General features: G+C 36.9%; 1 protein-coding gene, 1 long non-coding RNA gene and 1 pseudogene across 2 annotated transcripts; 2 read left to right on the forward strand and 1 right to left on the reverse strand.

Annotated features, from left to right (window-relative positions):
* The first annotated feature begins 1728 nt into the window (after positions 1-1728).
* Positions 1729-3824, forward strand: LOC147482672 (cytochrome P450 76A1-like). The gene is made up of 2 exons (XM_086581186.1): positions 1729-2923; positions 3089-3824. Exons 1-2 carry the CDS (start codon positions 2009-2011, stop codon positions 3704-3706), a joined length of 1533 nt encoding a protein of 510 aa, XP_086437312.1. The 5' UTR covers positions 1729-2008; the 3' UTR covers positions 3707-3824.
* Positions 2964-4915, reverse strand: LOC147482673 (uncharacterized). The gene is made up of 2 exons (XR_015206692.1): positions 4428-4915; positions 2964-4306 (listed from the first exon to the last, which is right to left on the reverse strand). It is a non-coding gene; the product is annotated as an uncharacterized LOC147482673 (long non-coding RNA).
* Positions 4916-13721: 8806 nt separating this feature from the next.
* LOC147482674 (pyruvate kinase, cytosolic isozyme-like) lies at positions 13722-19337 on the forward strand (annotated as a pseudogene).
* The last annotated feature ends 703 nt before the right edge of the window (positions 19338-20040 follow it).

Raw genomic sequence — 20040 nt, forward strand, 5'->3', positions numbered from 1 at the left:
CATGCAAAATAGCAAAATTGTATAGTAGATGATTATATGTAACAATCTTTATACGTATGAACATATAGCTCACGGTAAATTTCACGCTCATCGAGCGTGCCCAAAAGGCTAGTTTATATAAAACCAACGTCGCCGGTAGTTCAACAATTTACGCTTAATCTTTTTTATTTCGTCAGTATGAAGCGGTAGTGGACTTACATACAGTATACAAAGAATGAAGGTTTGGGATTCAGGGATTTGAAGTAGGGCGGGACTGTCTTTTTTATTTCGTCAGTATGAAGCGGTAGTGGCCCAAACAATTTTTTTTTTAGGAAGTCAAACCTTATTGGTTAGGGTTACTGACAGCGATAAAAAGAAAAATGAGTTATTGAATCAAAAACCAATTTCATGGATCTTTCCTTTTTTTTTCTCTCTTCTCTCATGTTCTAAACCCAGATGATATTCATCTAATCCATCCCCATCTACCATTCATTTTTTTTTTTTTTGAAGAGGCATAATAATTTAATTTACCATAACAATATTCACACCTTCCATTAATGGGTTATACGTTTTTAATTCTTTTGAGTATTTTCTATTTTAAAAATCTGACTTCATCAAAACCAAAATCAACACTTTTGTGGATGGTTTAAGACATCAAAATTTATGTGTTTTCATGATAGAGAAGAAAGTGAGATTATTGGATTTCATAGCACAATTCATAATTAAGTGCAATTTATATAGGTGTTTGAGACACCAATATTGAGCGACTACGTTCATATCTCCTTTGTCTATCTAGTTCGAGCTTGCATTTCTAACTTTAAAATAACTGTTGGTTTTTTTTCTTTTCATGACTTCAGTAAATAATGGTGAAAGCCTAAAAAGAGGAGTGGATGAACATTGTTTCTCAAAAAAATAAAATAAAAGACGAAGATTTCCTTTTTCTTTCCCAAGTCTTTCTCGGAATTCTATTTGAATTCTATTTGGCCGGGCTTTATTTTGACTTTTTTGGTGAGTTGTTTTTATTGTTGTTAATGTAGTCAATATTAGAAGGAGGGGATGTGATTTTGTTATTCTCTATCATTTTTTCCTGAACTTTCTTACTTCTCTTCGTATGTGCAGGTTTTTTAGGGCATGCGGATTGCGGAGTATGCGGTCTAGCCCAACCGAGGGCGACCTAGACGAGGGCTACTGATTGAGGTTTTATGACTTCTATCACATTCATTATTAGTCAACTTCCACCATATTTCAAAGATTGAGTATATTAATCTATATATACATGGAGATCAAAGAGCGGTGCAGTTCTATACCACCAAAGCACGCAAAGTCTTTAAAGGAGCAAGAACTTGTGGTATAGCGGATTACAGCAAGGAGCCAGAGTTTCCAGCAATGAACTAATATTCAAAGGAGGGGATGGAGCAGGGTCAATTTTGGTGGCCATGGAAAAACCCCTTTGTTCCTATTTCCTAATAATGTTAGGGTCCATAATGTTATTTACTCCTCTGAACAGCAGTGATTGATTGAGTGGTCACGGAGGCGTGACGACCTATTGAATGTTTTGCTTTGACTTTTCAATTTTATATTCACCACAATGGAATAGGTCTTTACGGTCATCGGACTTTGGAATTAATTGTGTTGAACTTATAGTTGCATAATTTCGATTCAAGTCGATAATATCTATCCATACTTACGAGACAGTGAGAGAGAGAGGGAGAGATTTATAAAAGAATGTTGATCTGACTTTTACGAAAACGGAAAACCCAAATACTGAGTTTTAAAGGATCATATTGAAATATATAGTGTGACGTTGACTTTACCAAAAAAAATATATATTTTGTATATATTTTGTGTATGTATATATATATGTCCTGAACATAACCATACATGACACCGAATCCTCCGCTCGTTCCAGTCTCGTCCGATATAGCTAGACTTAGTGAGCGAACACTTTGGTGAGGTCCGCATGGAATAGAAGACTGCAAGCTATATATTGTCAGAAGAGAAAGGAATGAGAAGACTCTGAGAATAAAAAATGGAGTTAGAATGGAGCGTCTTCTTGTGGTCAAGTATTTGCATTTCCGTGGTTTTACTTCTTCAGTACCTCCGCGCCGAGAAAGCCAGAAACACTGCTACTAGTCCACTGCCTCCAGGACCACGGAGATGGCCAGTAGTGGGAAACATGTTCGACCTAGTAGGAAAGTTCCCACATCAGACACTAGCCAAGCTAGCACCAAAATACGGCGCTGTCATGTCTTTACAAATAGGCGCAGTGACCAATGTGATCATACAGTCAACCAAAGCATCCAAGGAGATGTTCAAGAACCATGACCTTATTTACTCCGGTCGCACTATCAGCGAAGCCATGAAAGCATGTGGCTACTATGAAGGGTCCATGGCTGTTGCGCAATATGGGCCGTATTGGCGAACAATGAAACGCCTTTGCATTACTGAACTAGGAATTGTCAAGCGGGTTAATGAAACAATACCCTTGAGGAAAGAGAATATCGACAAGATGCTTGAATGGATAGATGAAGAAGCACAGGCTCGTGGAGTAGTTCATGTAGCTCGATTTGTCTTCCTCATGAACTTTAACTTGCTTGGAAACATCTTGGTCTCCCGAGATCTATTTGACCCACAGTCCATGGAGGCCTCTGAATTCTACGAAAGAATGGACGGAATAACGAAATGGGCGGGACAACCTAACCTTGCAGACTTCTTTCCTTTCCTAAAATGGCTTGACCCACAGCGCATACAGTCCAAGGTGGGCCAGGAAATGAAAGGAGCTCTGCAAATTGTTTCAGGCTTCGTAAAGGAGCGCATTGGAGACCGACGCTCAGGAAAACAAACGCAAAGAACAGATTTCCTTGATGTACTGCTAGACTATGAAGGTGAAGGAGAAGGAGAGGCAGATAAACTATCAGAAAGACAACTCGCTATATTCCTACTGGTAATTCTCAAACGCACTCTCCATGTATGCTATATGAAAATTAGTATAAGAATCTTTTAAGATATCAGTGTTGCAAATACAGAAATACACTCACCAGTCACCCCAAAACTCAGATTCTTGGCAGTGCCAATACAAAAACAAGTAATAATTGCCTACCGGTTGCAGGAACTATTTATGGGTGGCACTGAAACAACGAGCAACACAACAGAATGGGCTATGGCTGAGCTGCTCCGAAATCCTGATACGATGAGCAAGGTGAAGACAGAGCTATCACAAGTTGTGGGGGAGAGTAGGAGGATTGAGGAGAGTGATATTGAAAAGCTTCCTTATTTGCATGCTGTAGTTAAAGAGACTCTAAGATTACACCCACCAATCCCTTTCCTGATTCCACGCAAGGCCTCTAAAGACAACGACTTCATGGGCTATCACATACCGAAGGACACACAGGTGCTTGTTAATGCATGGGCAATCGGAAGAGATCCGGATTCTTGGGTTGACCCCTTGTCCTTCAAGCCAGAGAGGTTCTTAGGCTCTGAAACTGACTATCGGGGACAACATTTTGAGTTAATTCCATTTGGGGCTGGGAGGCGGATATGTCCAGGCATTACTTTATCTTCAAAAGTGCTGCCCCTTTCTCTTGGTTCACTGATCCACTGTTTCGACTGGGAGCTTGAACCCTCTGTCAGTCCATATAAACTGGACATGAAGGAAAGGTTGGGGTTCACCTTGCGGAAATATGTGCCACTGAAAGCAATACCCAAGAGAACAAATGTGTACAAGTAACTCAATTGAACCACTGTTCAAATCTGGATGTGCTGCCGTACTATCAAAAATAAACATGAGATTTATGTAACCTTTATAAATTATATCTAGAAATTGAATAAATATGAAATAGAGTGCATGAATGCGCACAAAGTAGTATTATTAATAGTTCATCAAATGTCACCAAATCTAATGTAGATGCAATTATCCTCTGATCGGTGAGTTAGGGCATTATTAACTTAACTTGGAAAGAAACAGAAAATAACCCCCAAAGTAGTTGTCAAGAAACTAGAAAAGATATAGCCATACAGTTTTATAAATGCAAAAATCCCAAAAGATCCTCTTCCTCACAAGAGTTGTTCAAGTTAGTGCGAAGATATTGGTTCAGCCCCGCCTTGAACAGGATCTCAACCCCAAAAAAATAAACACTTACAGAGGGTAAGACTGCCAGCCTGCCAAGTGATCACTCACTAAAGCATTTTTTTCCCCAATTTGAGATGGACACTAAGTATTTAAGTGTTCCTGTCTGCTGTGTGCCTAGAAACTGTGCTTTAGAGGAACACTTAAAGTCTGCAAGTTGCCAAGCCATAATAAATGGCAATTCTCTCATGTCATTAATTGCTAAACAAGAGGAAAATGGCAATGACACATAATTCATTAAAACTTTCTAACTAGAAATTATCACACATAATTCATTTACACTATTTAATTATCACATAATATATGAAATAGAAGCGTATACCTTGTATTCAAATTGATCAGAAGAAAACCATCTTTATCAACAAGTATCGTCTTATAAATCCAAAACTTATCCCTTTTTCTCATCAAACACATATTTGCCTGATGATAAGTTTCTTTGAGGAATTTCATCAAACACTTCCACAATTACACAAAACTATATGAGGTAATTCTCCAGAATTGTTTCTAAAATATAACCATTCATAAACTTCTACAGTGGACCAATTCTTAACTCCCAAATTTTACTTCTCACTACATTTTCAAAAAAAGGTAGTTATTAATCACGAGTTTTTTTTTTTTGTCACCTTAAACTATGAAAAGACACTCTCAGTTGCTCTTTCAAATTACAAAAATAAATTTTAGAAACATGATCCATCGAAAATCGTCGAGATTTGATAAATTTCCGAGACACATCGTCGATTTTCATTTCTGTTGCTCACTTTCTTTCGCGCAATGTTTGATAACAATCTCTTATATCTTCTTGGTCGTATATGGGCCGGGTCAAGAAAAGCCCATATGGAAAAATGATCGGGCTGGGTTTGGGCTTACCTAGTTTATTGCTTGATCAAACAAGAGTACGATAATCTGATCGTTGGACAGTACAGTTGTCGGTAGAATCTCTACTGATTTTGAATTCTTTGTGTTGACACTAGTGTGTTGGTCGTTTGCCCAGACTATGCTATAATACCATCTAAAATTTGTAGCATCCAACACAAAACCAATTCCCAGTAAGGAGGAAAAGAACCACAAATCTCAAATTATTATATATAAATACTACAAAGATATATGGGCTAAAGACATTATAGAAGCAGAAGTTAAACCATTGAACTATAAACTCAGTGGGGGCTTTTTAGTGTGATTGTTCATATGTAGTTAATGCTATTAATGTATTTGGATGTTGTGGTTTGTGTCTTAGAAGATTAGGTGTTCAGTGTTTGCTATCAACCATATATTTGTAGCGTTAACCCTCGATTGTACAATTGTTTTAAATTGGAATCATTATATACTAGTATATAGCCCATGCCCAGTTGCCCACGACACTGTTTCAAATTAGACCCAAAAAAACCCCAACCAACCAAATGATAAAAGCCCACCATTATTAAATTTGTTGATTGTCAAATCAAATCAACAATGATCCAGTACTATTTCAAATTAACATTTTAAACTGCACATATCCCTATAAGACTTTGGATCTGCCATGTTATAACTTGTGAGAAATATTTGTAGCCGTCGGAGAGCTCCACACCAAACCTTTTTTTTAGATAGATTTACCATGTTTTGTTTTTTCGACTAATTCCTAGATTGGACGTTGAAAAAAAGATTGTGCCCAATGAGCCCGTTGAAAGTGGCCGAGATGTTTTAATCCCATTTTGGACGTGGTCCCTACACAATAAGTAATTTTGACAAAAATACAGTTACGTTTATACCCTTCTTCCTCTCTTTCCTAATTTTCTCTCACAAACCCTCTCTCCCATCTCTCTCTCTATCATATTTTAACACTTTCCAAAGGTTTGTGTTTTCTTCTAACCCACTAATAAGAAGGTTCTACATATGTTGTCACACCATTAAAAAAAAACATATATGTTGTCATAGGAAAACGTTGGTATCGTCTTCCAAAAACAGATTACTTATTTCCATCGCTAAGGTGATGGTGGTGACCACCATACAATAGTTTGAACTAATAGGAGATTGTAGCCTGCAAGGTAGATGTCAAGATATCGACTTCTCCTTTTCTTAGCTATTTCATGCAAGATGTATTATGTCAATTAAAAAATCGTAACTATAGGTAGGGGGGGGATCTACACTAAACAACATCTACCATTACCTTAATTTCCATCCCATTTTGCCTTGATTTTTTTCAAAAATAATAATAACATTAGTAAAATGTCTTAATATCATTACACATTGTCTTAATATGAAATTATGGTGTAATTGGGGGTATTAAACGATATCGATCTATCATCTACCTTAATTTCCACCCCATTTAATAGCACCACATAATATCATACATGTCAGATACAATGTCTTATTATGATCATATTTAGTTTAGTTAAACGTATATTTTCAAGTTATCCAAATACGAATGCTACAACACTATATAATGTCGTACATATGAGGGGTCATTTAATAGCATCACATAATGTCGTACATGTGAGATACAATATTTTACTATGATCATATTTAGTTCAGTTAAACGTGTATTTTCAGGTTATCTAAATACGAATGTTACAACACTATATAATGTCGTACATATGAGGGGTCATTTAACACCACCACATAATGTCGTACATGTAAGATACAATGTCTTATTATGATTATATATATTCATAGCATCTCTAGGTGGTGGTGGTATTTCTTTCAAATTTGAAGGCGAAATTTGGAGAAATTGGATGCAAATTTTGAACCAACTCTAAGTGGTCGCAAATATCGATGCAAATGTGATTGTAGACCCTACCGCGCGACCTTATAAATAAGGATTTCTCTAGTATAAATATCTCGAAGACCTTATTCTCTCATACTTATCATTTTTGAATTTTCCATACCATTTTCTTCTACACTACCACCTAAGCCCCATAAAACCTAATAAAGACATCTAGCTCAATTAGGAGTAGGATGGTGTGATAATAAGTAGTAGTTGTGAATTCTCGACCTCGGCTCCTCTGACTATCATTGAGTATGTGAGGAAACATGTGCCTACTACACACTGGAGTTAGCGAAACTTGAGTGGAAAAATAAGAGAGAAATTGTGTTTCAACACATACCTGTGAGAACTTACTTAAGGACGTTATCCAAAGGATCCAGAAACGGCCCTGCTCATACATTCTATTGTAAAGATCACTGCATGCATGCTCATATGTAGATGTTTTGATTATTGTATATTTATTAACTTGAATTTCGAAAGAATTAGTCCTTGTTTCCCCCGCTAGTGAGATGTATAGATATCTGAGATTAATTAAGGAAACAAGCCTTTGTTACTGAGTCATTGTAGTATAAATGAAATTTGTGAGTATCTTCTCTAGAAAACTCTCACGAGGCTATAACTCGTCCACTAGGGAATTCCTAGTGGTTCAAGGCCTTGTTGCATACGGTCAATGCAACCGCACTCTGCGAAATAAGACTTAGCTTAGGACAACACATTTTTGGCCACTTGTCATTTTAATCTCTTCTTTGCTTGAGGACAAGCAAAGTGCTGTTTGGGGGTGGTGTGATAAGCACCCAAAATTGTAATATTAAACCCCGGGAGATATAGCATTTTGGTCAATTATGTGTTTAATAATCATGAAATAATTATATTTTCGTACTTTTGTAGGTTTCCGTAGTTAACATGAATGTGATAATAAAACATGCATTGAAGTATGGGAATACTGAAATTCTTGAAGTCTTCCCACTCACCTCCATGAAGCCCAACAAAGCCTGACTAGAGCCGAAGATTCTAAAGGGACAAAACCAGTGCAGAACGGGTCCACATATAAAAAAGCAGCAAACTTCCGAAGCTCACATCTTTCAAACCTGGACGCCGACTTCGGCTAGTGAACTGCCAGAGCAACCAGGGCGACGAACTCTACGCAAAGATAGAAAGTTGTAAAAACGCCAAAATCGGCGTCGCCATTGGACACACCACGTGGACCTACTATGTGGGCCCAAAAGGCATGACGAGTCAGCATAGGCAGGTGGCAAGTGATGGTCACAATTTTGTGCCACCTTGCAAAAGGAAAAGACACGTATCAATTCAATGTTTGAATTGAATTGGATAAAGAACAAAATATTATTTGCAAGTTTTGTTTCGTAAACAAAACTTTGGAAGGAATACAAACAAGAAAAAAACAAAATAAAGAAAAGGACGTAATGAAATTAAAAGGCTTCACGAGAGGGACCAAGCTATATATATGTGAGGGGGGTCTTCAGTCTTCATTTCTTCAGCTTTTACTCTCCCGTTTTTAGTTTAGTCTTAGATATAGTCTGTAGCTTTCATTCCAGTACGTAGTTTACATTCCGTCATTTTCCCTTCCAGCAGCTTCAGTACTTTAAGTCTTCTTTCTTAATAAAAGTCATTTCTTTTCAAGTTTAATTTTTGTTCTGCATTTACCTATTTATTGTATAATCGCAAGTTCAATTAATCATCTAATGACCATGAGCTAAACTCCCTCCCCTCGGGGAAGGTTATGATGCTTTCGTGTGAGAATCGGATTGACACTCTAATGTTCTAGAATCACTACTTAGGAATTAGGTGTAGATTATACATCCAAATTCCCAAAATGATTGAGACTATCCAATTTTGGAGTGTTGTTGCTCAGAAACAGCCTCGCGAGAGACCCAAAATGTCTCAAGGCTAGCGACTCTATGATGTCGATTACTCTATGATTTGTCTAGCTGATGTAGAATCGAACCAGGAGCTGAAATGATATTCCAGAGATGAAATATTAGTTCAACTCCTTAATATTAGAATCGAACCAGGAGCTGAAATGATCTACACTAAACAACATCTACCATTACCTTAATTTCCATCCCATTTTGCCTTGATTTTTTTCAAAAATAATAATAACATTAGTAAAATGTCTTAATATCATTACACATTGTCTTAATATGAAATTATGGTGTAATTGGGGGTATTAAACGATATCGATCTATCATCTACCTTAATTTCCACCCCATTTAATAGCACCACATAATATCATACATGTCAGATACAATGTCTTATTATGATCATATTTAGTTTAGTTAAACGTATATTTTCAAGTTATCCAAATACGAATGCTACAACACTATATAATGTCGTACATATGAGGGGTCATTTAATAGCATCACATAATGTCGTACATGTGAGATACAATATTTTACTATGATCATATTTAGTTCAGTTAAACGTGTATTTTCAGGTTATCTAAATACGAATGTTACAACACTATATAATGTCGTACATATGAGGGGTCATTTAACACCACCACATAATGTCGTACATGTAAGATACAATGTCTTATTATGATTATATATATTCATAGCATCTCTAGGTGGTGGTGGTATTTCTTTCAAATTTGAAGGCGAAATTTGGAGAAATTGGATGCAAATTTTGAACCAACTCTAAGTGGTCGCAAATATCGATGCAAATGTGATTGTAGACCCTACCGCGCGACCTTATAAATAAGGATTTCTCTAGTATAAATATCTCGAAGACCTTATTCTCTCATACTTATCATTTTTGAATTTTCCATACCATTTTCTTCTACACTACCACCTAAGCCCCATAAAACCTAATAAAGACATCTAGCTCAATTAGGAGTAGGATGGTGTGATAATAAGTAGTAGTTGTGAATTCTCGACCTCGGCTCCTCTGACTATCATTGAGTATGTGAGGAAACATGTGCCTACTACACACTGGAGTTAGCGAAACTTGAGTGGAAAAATAAGAGAGAAATTGTGTTTCAACACATACCTGTGAGAACTTACTTAAGGACGTTATCCAAAGGATCCAGAAACGGCCCTGCTCGTACATTCTATTGTAAAGATCACTGCATGCATGCTCATATGTAGATGTTTTGATTATTGTATATTTATTAACTTGAATTTCGAAAGAATTAGTCCTTGTTTCCCCCGCTAGTGAGATGTATAGATATCTGAGATTAATTAAGGAAACAAGCCTTTGTTACTGAGTCATTGTAGTATAAATGAAATTTGTGAGTATCTTCTCTAGAAAACTCTCACGAGGCTATAACTCGTCCACTAGGGAATTCCTAGTGGTTCAAGGCCTTGTTGCATACGGTCAATGCAACCGCACTCTGCGAAATAAGACTTAGCTTAGGACAACACATTTTTGGCCACTTGTCATTTTAATCTCTTCTTTGCTTGAGGACAAGCAAAGTGCTGTTTGGGGGTGGTGTGATAAGCACCCAAAATTGTAATATTAAACCCCGGGAGATATAGCATTTTGGTCAATTATGTGTTTAATAATCATGAAATAATTATATTTTCGTACTTTTGTAGGTTTCCGTAGTTAACATGAATGTGATAATAAAACATGCATTGAAGTATGGGAATACTGAAATTCTTGAAGTCTTCCCACTCAGCCCCAGTGAAGCCCAACAAAGCCTGACTAGAGCCGAAGATTCTAAAGGGACAAAACCAGTGCAGAACGGGTCCACATATAAAAAAGCGACAAACTTCGAGCTCACATCTTTCAAACCTCGGGCCTTGACTTCGCTAGTGAACCTACCCGGAGAGCAACCCGAGGCGGACGAACTCTACGCAAAGATAGAAAGTTGTAAAACGCCAAAATCGGGCGTCGCCATTGGACACACCACGTGGACCTACTATGTGGGCCCAAAAGGCATGACGAAAAGATAAGCATAGTGGCAAGTGATGGTCACAATTTTGTGCCACCTTGCAAAAGGAAAAGACACGTATCAATTCAATGTTTGAATTGAATTGGATAAAGAACAAAATATTATTTGCAAGTTTTGTTTCGTAAACAAAACTTTGGAAGGAATACAAACAAGAAAAAAACAAAATAAAGAAAAGGACGTAATGAAATTAAAAGGCTTCACGAGAGGGACCAAGCTATATATATGTGAGGGGGGTCTTCAGTCTTCATTTCTTCAGCTTTTACTCTCCCGTTTTTAGTTTAGTCTTAGATATAGTCTGTAGCTTTCATTCCAGTACGTAGTTTACATTCCGTCATTTTCCCTTCCAGCAGCTTCAGTACTTTAAGTCTTCTTTCTTAATAAAAGTCATTTCTTTTCAAGTTTAATTTTTGTTCTGCATTTACCTATTTATTGTATACTGCAAGTTCAATTAATCATCTAATGACCATGAGCTAAACTCCCCTCCCCCCTCAGGGGGAAGGTTATGATGCTCGTGTGAGAATCCGGATTGACACTCTAATGTTCTAGAATCACTACTTAGGAATTAGGTGTAGATTATACATCCAGTCCCAAAATGATTGAGACTATCCAATTTTGGAGTGTTGTTGCTCCAGAACAGTCTCGCGAGAGACCCAAAATGTCTCGCGCGCGACTCTATGATGTCAGATAGCTCTATGATTTGTCTAGCTGATGTAGAATCGAACCAGGAGCTGAAATGATATTCCAGAGATGAAATATTAGTTCAACTCCTTATGCTAGTGAGATGTGCTCAGAGATGCGTGCATTTCGCTAGGGATCGATACTCGACGTCGTCTTGGGTTTGTCTATGAACTCGAGGCGGATTAGAGTTGTAGTGATGTGGCAGTATAAACTGTTGAAAATGATTCTTGCATGAGTATGATTAACTTTTTCCTGTTTCTCTATCTCTATTTATTTACGACAAAATCATCGTTATTAATTTACGTTACTTGCATTACAGTTAATTTACTTAAACCAACTAAATAACCTAAAATCCTACTCACCAAAAGTTGTAAATCCAGTTGTAAACCTTGCCGAGCCCTAAGGTATAGACGATCCCTTACTCGACCTATCCTACCAACCCACGTGAGTAAGGTAACTTGACTAAACGGATGACTAACGGATTTTGGACTTTGGACTGTGGACTTCGGACTTCGGACTGTGAACCTCAAACTTAAGTAAAACCAAAAATAGAATTTACCGTTTTATCACACACATTTGTTTTCAACATAGTTTCTCTAGTTTTAACAAAAAAATAGATTCCGACAACGAATACGTTTATAATAACCAAACAAGATGGAGTGGTGACGGTGAGGAAGATCAAAATAGTGGTAATAGTGCACTGCTTTGGAGCAATCCCATAGGTGATCTAAATGATGAACCAAACACTTCTAGAGTTGGAAATCAGGGAGCTGAGCCGGATGATCCATTGCTGCTTCAGTATCAGCAAGTCGATTTTGAATTTCCTGCTGAGGCTATGGATTTCACCCATCTTAGACCGGTGTCTAGGAGGTTTCATGATAAGCATGTCTCAAGAGTTGTTCTTGAACAACATGTATGTATTTTAATTTCATATATTAGCAGTATTAGTAGTTAAATACGTATATTTTTATTTTTAATTTTTAATTTTAATTTCATTTTGCTTACATTAGAGATGTGTTATGTATCGGGTTCGGTGCACTCTACGTGTGCTTAAGACGTGGTGGGATGATATTAAAAAAGTCGGTGCACTTGACCATGTTAGAGATGCAATTCTAGCGACTCTCTTTGGTCATCTAGTTGACATACCTTACAATAAGACTGACATTTAGGGAGTTATCAATGGTTTAGTTGAGAGATAGTGAGATAGTACACATACTTTTCACTTCCCTGATCAGGGAGAGTTGGGCTTCACTCTACTAGATTTTTCTATGATATCTGGTTTGAGTATAGGATTAGGTCAGCCATTGAGATGTAGCACTGAATTACAGAGTTGTGCCTAAATGATGACTTTCTTCCCTTGACTGACCGAGGAGTCATATGACAGTGCTGGTGTTAGGATTTCTGGTATCAAGGCTGCATACATTACACCGTTGACTAATGATGATGGATTGCAGTTTTTAATAAATTATTTGTCACTTGATTATGATGATGGTCAAGCACATGTTGATGAGTATGTAAGAGCTTTCTGTATGTATTTGATGGGCGTATTGTTTCTTCCTTCTGGCCATTCCATGATTAACTTGGGGTATCTAGCCAATTTTGAACACTTGCATGAGTTGTGCGATATTAATTTTGGTGGAGCCATATGCTGTAATTTGTTGTGTTGTTTAGATAGGGCTTATCGGGAAACTGGTGTTGTCAGTAGTCCCCAGCTGGGAGGGTTTGTCATTCTCTTAGAGGTATGGTTTTATGAGTATTTTCGTGCTGCAAATCCTATCCTCACAGAGTACAAGGATGAGAGGTCTAGGCTCAGGGCTTGGAACGGACCTCGTCGAGCTCGTCTGACCAGTGAGATCAGTCATAACATAACTTCTGTCCGAACCCAGATCGAGCTTAGCACATAGGCTTCTATTGTTTGGAGGCCTTGGCAGACATATGTGCACATCGACGCGAATGACTGTAGATACGCATTGTTCATTTCTCATAGGACGATGGTATTCACTTGTGGGAGTGATATGGAGTGGTATTTAGGGGATAGATGTTACAGATAGCTCACACCATGCTTTGGTATCCCCCCTGATTTGCCTACCCATGTATCAGAGGCTAAGGACATGACCTTACATCAAGTCATCGAAAGAAACATGGATTGGAGTTGGCCAGTAGCTTCTGACCTAGTTACATTGCAAACTTATGAGTAATATTACCGTTAATAGTTTAAGGTATATATTGGTCATTTGCTCCCAGTTGTGGGTCGTACAGGCAACATTCATACGGTTAGTAGAATGGGTGTCAGACGTGAATATCATATTGGCCAGCCGTCACAGCCAACGTTTCAGCATGGACCTATACACACATTTGTTCCAGTGTCAGATCCCCTCAGTCAGAGTGGCATTGGGTTTTCAGTTTGAGTGATCCGAGTGACCAGATGATTTACAATTCCATTTCTTCTATTGGTGACACTCGTGTCGTACAATTAGAGCCTGACCTTGGACATCTACCTCTGGTAATTATTTTTATTGGTTTTGGTTTATTATGAAAATGTCATAAATTATTAATGAATAATTATTTTAGGATGAGCTACGCATGAGATATGAGACAAGCATTTGTGTAAATGACGGCATGCGCTCCTTGGTATTCGCCTACAGTGTTGAGAGAGAGACTTCTTTCCTAGGCTCATATTGATTATGACGATTTGCAATGCCAGGTTGATGAGTTACATACTCAGATTGATCGCACAAGGATGAGTTCATCACATGGCCAGACGGAGAGTTCAGCACAAGGACAGTCGATGAGAAGTTCACGACAGAGGAGGCGTATTTAGGAAGTGAGGACTTGATGATTTATAATATTAAGTTTGTTATATGACGATTATTATTATGTTGTGTGATTTAGAATTGTTCATTTGATTATTTTGATAAGTTCTAATTTACTTCATTTGATCAATTTGATTTAGCAAATGAATTGCAATTTTTATATATAGAACGACTACTAATACATGATTGCAAAAACATAAAATTAAAATAAATAAATAAAAGACAACTAGTACATATCACCCTTATTACATAGTTACATACTACTAGAGTTACTCTAGTTATCAAGCCAATCATCATTTTCTTCATCATTGGCTCCTTCGTCCTCGGAAGCTTCATTTGTATTACTTGATCCAACCCCTTTTTCATATTTAGCTACAATTGCTTCTTGTTTTAGCTTTCAAACCCTTTGCGCACGAGGATTGAGTTTGTCGGGTGACATTTCCAATAACCTAGTCTCATTTTCCTCCTCTCTAACACGGAGTTTTTCTTGCTTAAAAAATAACACTTTTTGTGTCTTCTCTTGCTTCAATTTCACCATAGTTTGAAATTGCCCATCTAGAATCTCTTCTCTATGCCTTCGGCTTTCTTTAAAAACCTGAAGAAATTCATCCATATTTTTAGCAGTGGATGCAACATTACCCTCAACAGTAGAAGCAATTTCCTTGTTCTTCTCAATTTCTTTGCTCTGCTTCCTACCAATTACCTCTCCAAAAAACCTTCGGTACTACTAGGATCGTATTCCGAGTACAGTGAAGGTGAATGGTTAGAGTGAGGCGTTGAAGGGGTTGAGGGTGAAGAATCGAAACCTTCAAGATCTCCGGATCTTGCTTTCTTTTTTGGTCTTGGAGCAAGCTAGTGTTTCGTTGCTTAACTGAGTTCTTTGCCACTTTGGCGTATGTTTGACTAGATTATAACAATCTTGCCATATCCATGGCTTCCCAGTAGTAGCCGCATAAGTTGCTGCCGCGTCTGTAAGCTACGTTTATTAAAAAAAAACAAGAACAAAATCAATATCGATTAAGTAGTATATAAATGAAGTATAAATTAAACAAAGTATAAACGAATCTTACAATGTCTTCACGTCCCCACCGGCTTGGAGGTTGTTCTTCAAGCTTTCTTAGTATAACATGATATTTGTTGAAGAACGGTAAAAGAATCGCCCAATGTTGTGAGACTCCCTTCCACTTACAATTGTGGTTAAAACCTTGAATTTCATTTATCCTAGCCATAATTCGTTCTCAATAAACTTGTCCCGATTGATCATTCCCTACTATAGAATCTTCTCCAATCTCAATCCACGCTCTAGTAAGAGCAATATTTTCTTTATTTGTCCAACTTGGACCCCTACCTTATTTTGGTTATGACTTTGAGAGTGTTGTGTGTGAAATGTTTGAGTTGAGTGTATGTAAAATGAAGAAAGAAATGAGTGTAGATATATGGATGTAGAATTCTAGCCGTTTTTTGCCCATTTTTTTCTCGTTGGAGCACGCGACATTAGGAGTGGCGCGCTATAGTACCACTGGCGCGGTGTGCTGGTCAAAATAAAAAAATAAAATAAAATTGGAGCGACATTTGCAATGGTGAGCGACATTACCATTGTCGCTCCGCATCCGCATCCGAAATCCCAAATTTGCGAACAAGAATGCGGCTAGACAGGTGATGCGACTAAATTTGCTTCCACTTAGAGTTGGATTTCCATGAAATTCCAAGTTTTGGAAGCAAATTTGAAAAATTTGGGAGGTGATACTACCACCTTGAGATTCTCTCAGTTCAGTAAAAATGTAGATTTATAAAGTGAACTTATATATATTTCTTTTAGATTTTTGTTTCAGCCATGGTCAGTAAAACATATCAAAGTCCGTCTAAATTATATCAGGATGGTAATTCTTAAGAGACTAAAGAGAGAAATTATTCGAAAATGAAAGCCAACTTTTAGTGGAAAAGTCATGTAGAGATGGGAACATTTGATGAGTATTGAATTATTGGAAAGAGACCTGAAGCAGTAGTGGCAATAGGAATGAAAACCGTATTAAGCGTGTATTTTCAGGTTATCTAAAAATTTAACAGCACCACATAATGTCGTACAAATGAGATACAATGTCTTCATATATACATGTTGTGGAAGGGTATTAGGGGTATTTCATACTATCATCAAGTGGGGGCCACGTCCAGAAGTGGAATAAATCTTCTCTGCCATATTCAACGGGTTGTGCTGTCCTAATCTTTAAGTCAACGTCCAAATCAGGAAGTTACTTTTTTTTTTTGATTGACAAGCTTGTTTTAAATGATATCAGCAACTCATTGATGCACATTAGTGGGGTTCGATCCGCAAACCTATATATGGTATCATCAACGAAAGGTTTTACCAGCTTCGCTAGTTGGCACTTGCCATGTCATGGTTTTTTATTAGCATAATGCATCTATATTGTCCATTTACTTTAATTTCTATAATATAATCATACATCTGACTTCGTAAACATGAAAGTTAAGTAGCATGATTAATGTAAAAAAATCTGATTTCAATGAGAAACACAGGAGCATCTTATTTCTTAATTATTAGTTATATATTCAACTTAAGGAGATTGTTTTATTTTACGTTTTTTAAGAACAGACAGGTATGGGTGTACGTTGTGATCTTTAAATCAAGCCAAGAAACTTAAGTAGCTAGCTTAATTTATAATACAATTTTTTATCTCAAAACCAATCTGGATTCAAGTGGATCACATCTTTCCAAATGTTAGTCAACTTTGGCCACCACAAATAATTAATTAAGATGGATTATTACATGTCAAGCAATGCAACTTCAAAGTCTAGTTCTAAGATATGGCCACCACAATCAGGGCCTGCCCTAAGCCTATGTTGTCTAACGCTTTGCATAGGGCTCCTAATATAAACAAAAAAAAAGTCCCAGTGAAGCTCTTAAAAGCCCACTATAGTGTTACAAACCTAGACAAAAGCCTGTTCACAGAAAAAGAAAAAGGAAACAAAATCCCACTCTTTCAGACTTTGCATTGGGCCCTTTGAAACACAAGGCCGACCTTGACCACAATGTTCTGATGGTGTTTTGTCTTCTTGTTTTTTTCCCTGTGTGTGAGGAGCTCCCTCGCAACGCTTCATCTTTTCTACTTGTATTCGTTGCCTTTCGTTACTAACTATCAATAAAATTCAATTAAAAAAAAGAAAAAAATAAAGAAAAAAGAAAGATATAGTTTCCAAAAACAACGATATACATGTAATAGTCCTTATCTAAAAAGTAGCTACTTAAGTTAACTTAAACTAAGTACGTAAGTAAAACTTTACCTAAAAAATGAATTCAAACCTAATTTTTTGTGGTTATAAAGCATTCACCATAAAGATCATCTCCACAAAATTTTTGTTTATCTGGAAACCTCTAACATAGATAAAAATTGTTGTCATTTTTAAAAAGAAATCTAACGGTCTAGAAATATCACATTTTTGTAATTATTTTTTACAAATATAAGAGGTTTCCAAATGAGCTCAAATTTTGTGGAGATGATCATTATGGTGAGTATATCATAACCACAACAAATTATGGATAAATTCATTTTCTAGGTAAAGTTTTATTTACGTACTTATTTTAAGTTAACTTAAGTAGCTACTTTCTAGATAATGACTCTATCCCTTTATATATATAATGTTATAATGTTAGACTTCTTTGAATGAGTTGAATTTTTGTGAGCATGTTCTCCATGGTGGAGAGATCATATCTACAAAAAATCAGCCCTTAATTCAATTTTTAATTCCATGATTTTGCTTGGATTCATTTACTATAATGTGCGCATAAGAATGTGGCTCTATCCCTCCCCATATATATATATATGTATATATATATATGGTATATGTATATATATATATATATATATATATATATATATATATATATATATATATATATATATATATATATATATATATACCATATATATTCCTGCTCTTAGACGGACGTCCATTTATGGACTTTACTTAAAAACCGAAATTTCGAAATATAATCTCGCGAAGGGTTTTGAAGCCGGATCCTCAAAACTCTCTCACTCGCTCCCTCTCTCCTATTCTCTCTCCAAACATAGAGTGACCTGAGTGACCTGTCTCCTCCTCTGTACTCTCTCCCTCTCATGGGGTTCCTCTTTTCTCTATTTCTCATCCTAAAATTCCACCTTTTACCTATTTTGTGTTATTTACCTGATGATTATGAACTCTCGTCACAAAATTTTGATAGTGCTTAAACTATTGTTTTTTTAATTTTTCTAGGTTGAAAACCAAGAAGGGGTAGCTAATTGTGATGATATAATTGCAAATTCTGACGCTTTTATGGTAGCACGAGGTGACCTGGGTATGGAAATCCCAATTGAAAAGATATTTTTAGCACAAAAAACAATGATCTATAAGTGCAACATCTAAGGGAAACCTGTTGTTACTGCAACTCAAATGTTAGAGTCAATGATCAAGTCCCCACGGCCAACATGAGCAGAAGCAATTGATGTGGCGAATGCAATTCTTGATGGCACATACTGTGTAATGCTTAGTGGGGAAACAGCTGCTGGAGCATATCTAGAGCTCACTGTTCATACCATGGCTAGAATTTGCAAAGAAGCAGAGTCCGCATTAAATTATGGAGCAACCTTTAAACGGATTATGCAAACTGCACCAGTGCCTATGAGCCCACTCGAGAGCCTAGCTTCATCTGTTGTACGCATAGCCAACTCTGTTGGAGCTGCTCTAATTTTGGTATTGACAAGAGGTGGAAGTACTGCCAAGATGGTTGCCAAGTATAGGCCATCTATGCCAATCTTGTCTGTGGTTGTACCCGAAGTTAAAACTGAGAACTTTGATTGGTTATGTAGTGACGAAGCACCGACTAGGCACGCCTCTTGTTATTGTTCGGTCTAGTACCGTATTGAGTCGCGGGTTCTGTAAAAGCTTCGATCTTGGAAGCAAAAAGAAAAAAGCACTAGTATTTTCCCTTCGATATGCCAAGGAGAAAGGTTTTTGCAAGGTGGGAGATTCAGTTGTGGCATTGCAGCGAGTTGGGGCGCTTCCATAATTAAGATGTTGATAGTTAAGTGATCAACCAGGAGGTGTGTGTTTTGGTAGGTACACCATAGACTATAGCTGTTGATGTTTATTCTTGATGGCATGACGTGATCTTGTTTTCCCTTTATTTTCCTTTGGTTGTCTCATGTTAGCTGATGTGAGAAATCTTGATTAAACTTACAGCAGCACAATTTTGATTAAATAAAATAGTTCTCTATTTGCCATCGTTGTTAAAGAATTATGTAACGTTTGACTTGGTTCCTGTTATATTGTATGGCCATCACTTGTTTCTTCTTTTAATTTTATACTGGACTGGTGCAGCTCGTGAGGCTCATACTTCAGAAAAGGAAAAATGAGTAGGAATGAATGAGGTCACAGGGTTTGGTCTTTCATACACTTCTTATCCTAATTTCACAATTTTACTTAGCTTTTGATCTCCATGAAAAATCGTGTGGACAATATGCTGTATTATCTAACTAAAACAAATCTAGATAAAATCTTTCCAAGCACAAGAGTAAAAAGTTTGCACACAAATTAGTACACTAAAGCTACACAAACAAGTATGTGGAGAAAAGATGAATCCTACTACAAGTAGCAAATCAGCAAGGGTAGATCACTTATATATGACCTCCAAATTTACAAAACTGAAGAGCATGTTAATAGTTATATACCGAACAAAACTCGGCTAGGCTTTCATTAAGACCCCAAACAGAACCTAACACCAAAACTGCAACTT

The sequence above is a fragment of the Coptis chinensis genome, chromosome 8, assembly GCF_015680905.1.
Source record: "Coptis chinensis isolate HL-2020 chromosome 8, ASM1568090v1, whole genome shotgun sequence".
Lineage (NCBI taxonomy): Eukaryota > Viridiplantae > Streptophyta > Magnoliopsida > Ranunculales > Ranunculaceae > Coptis > Coptis chinensis.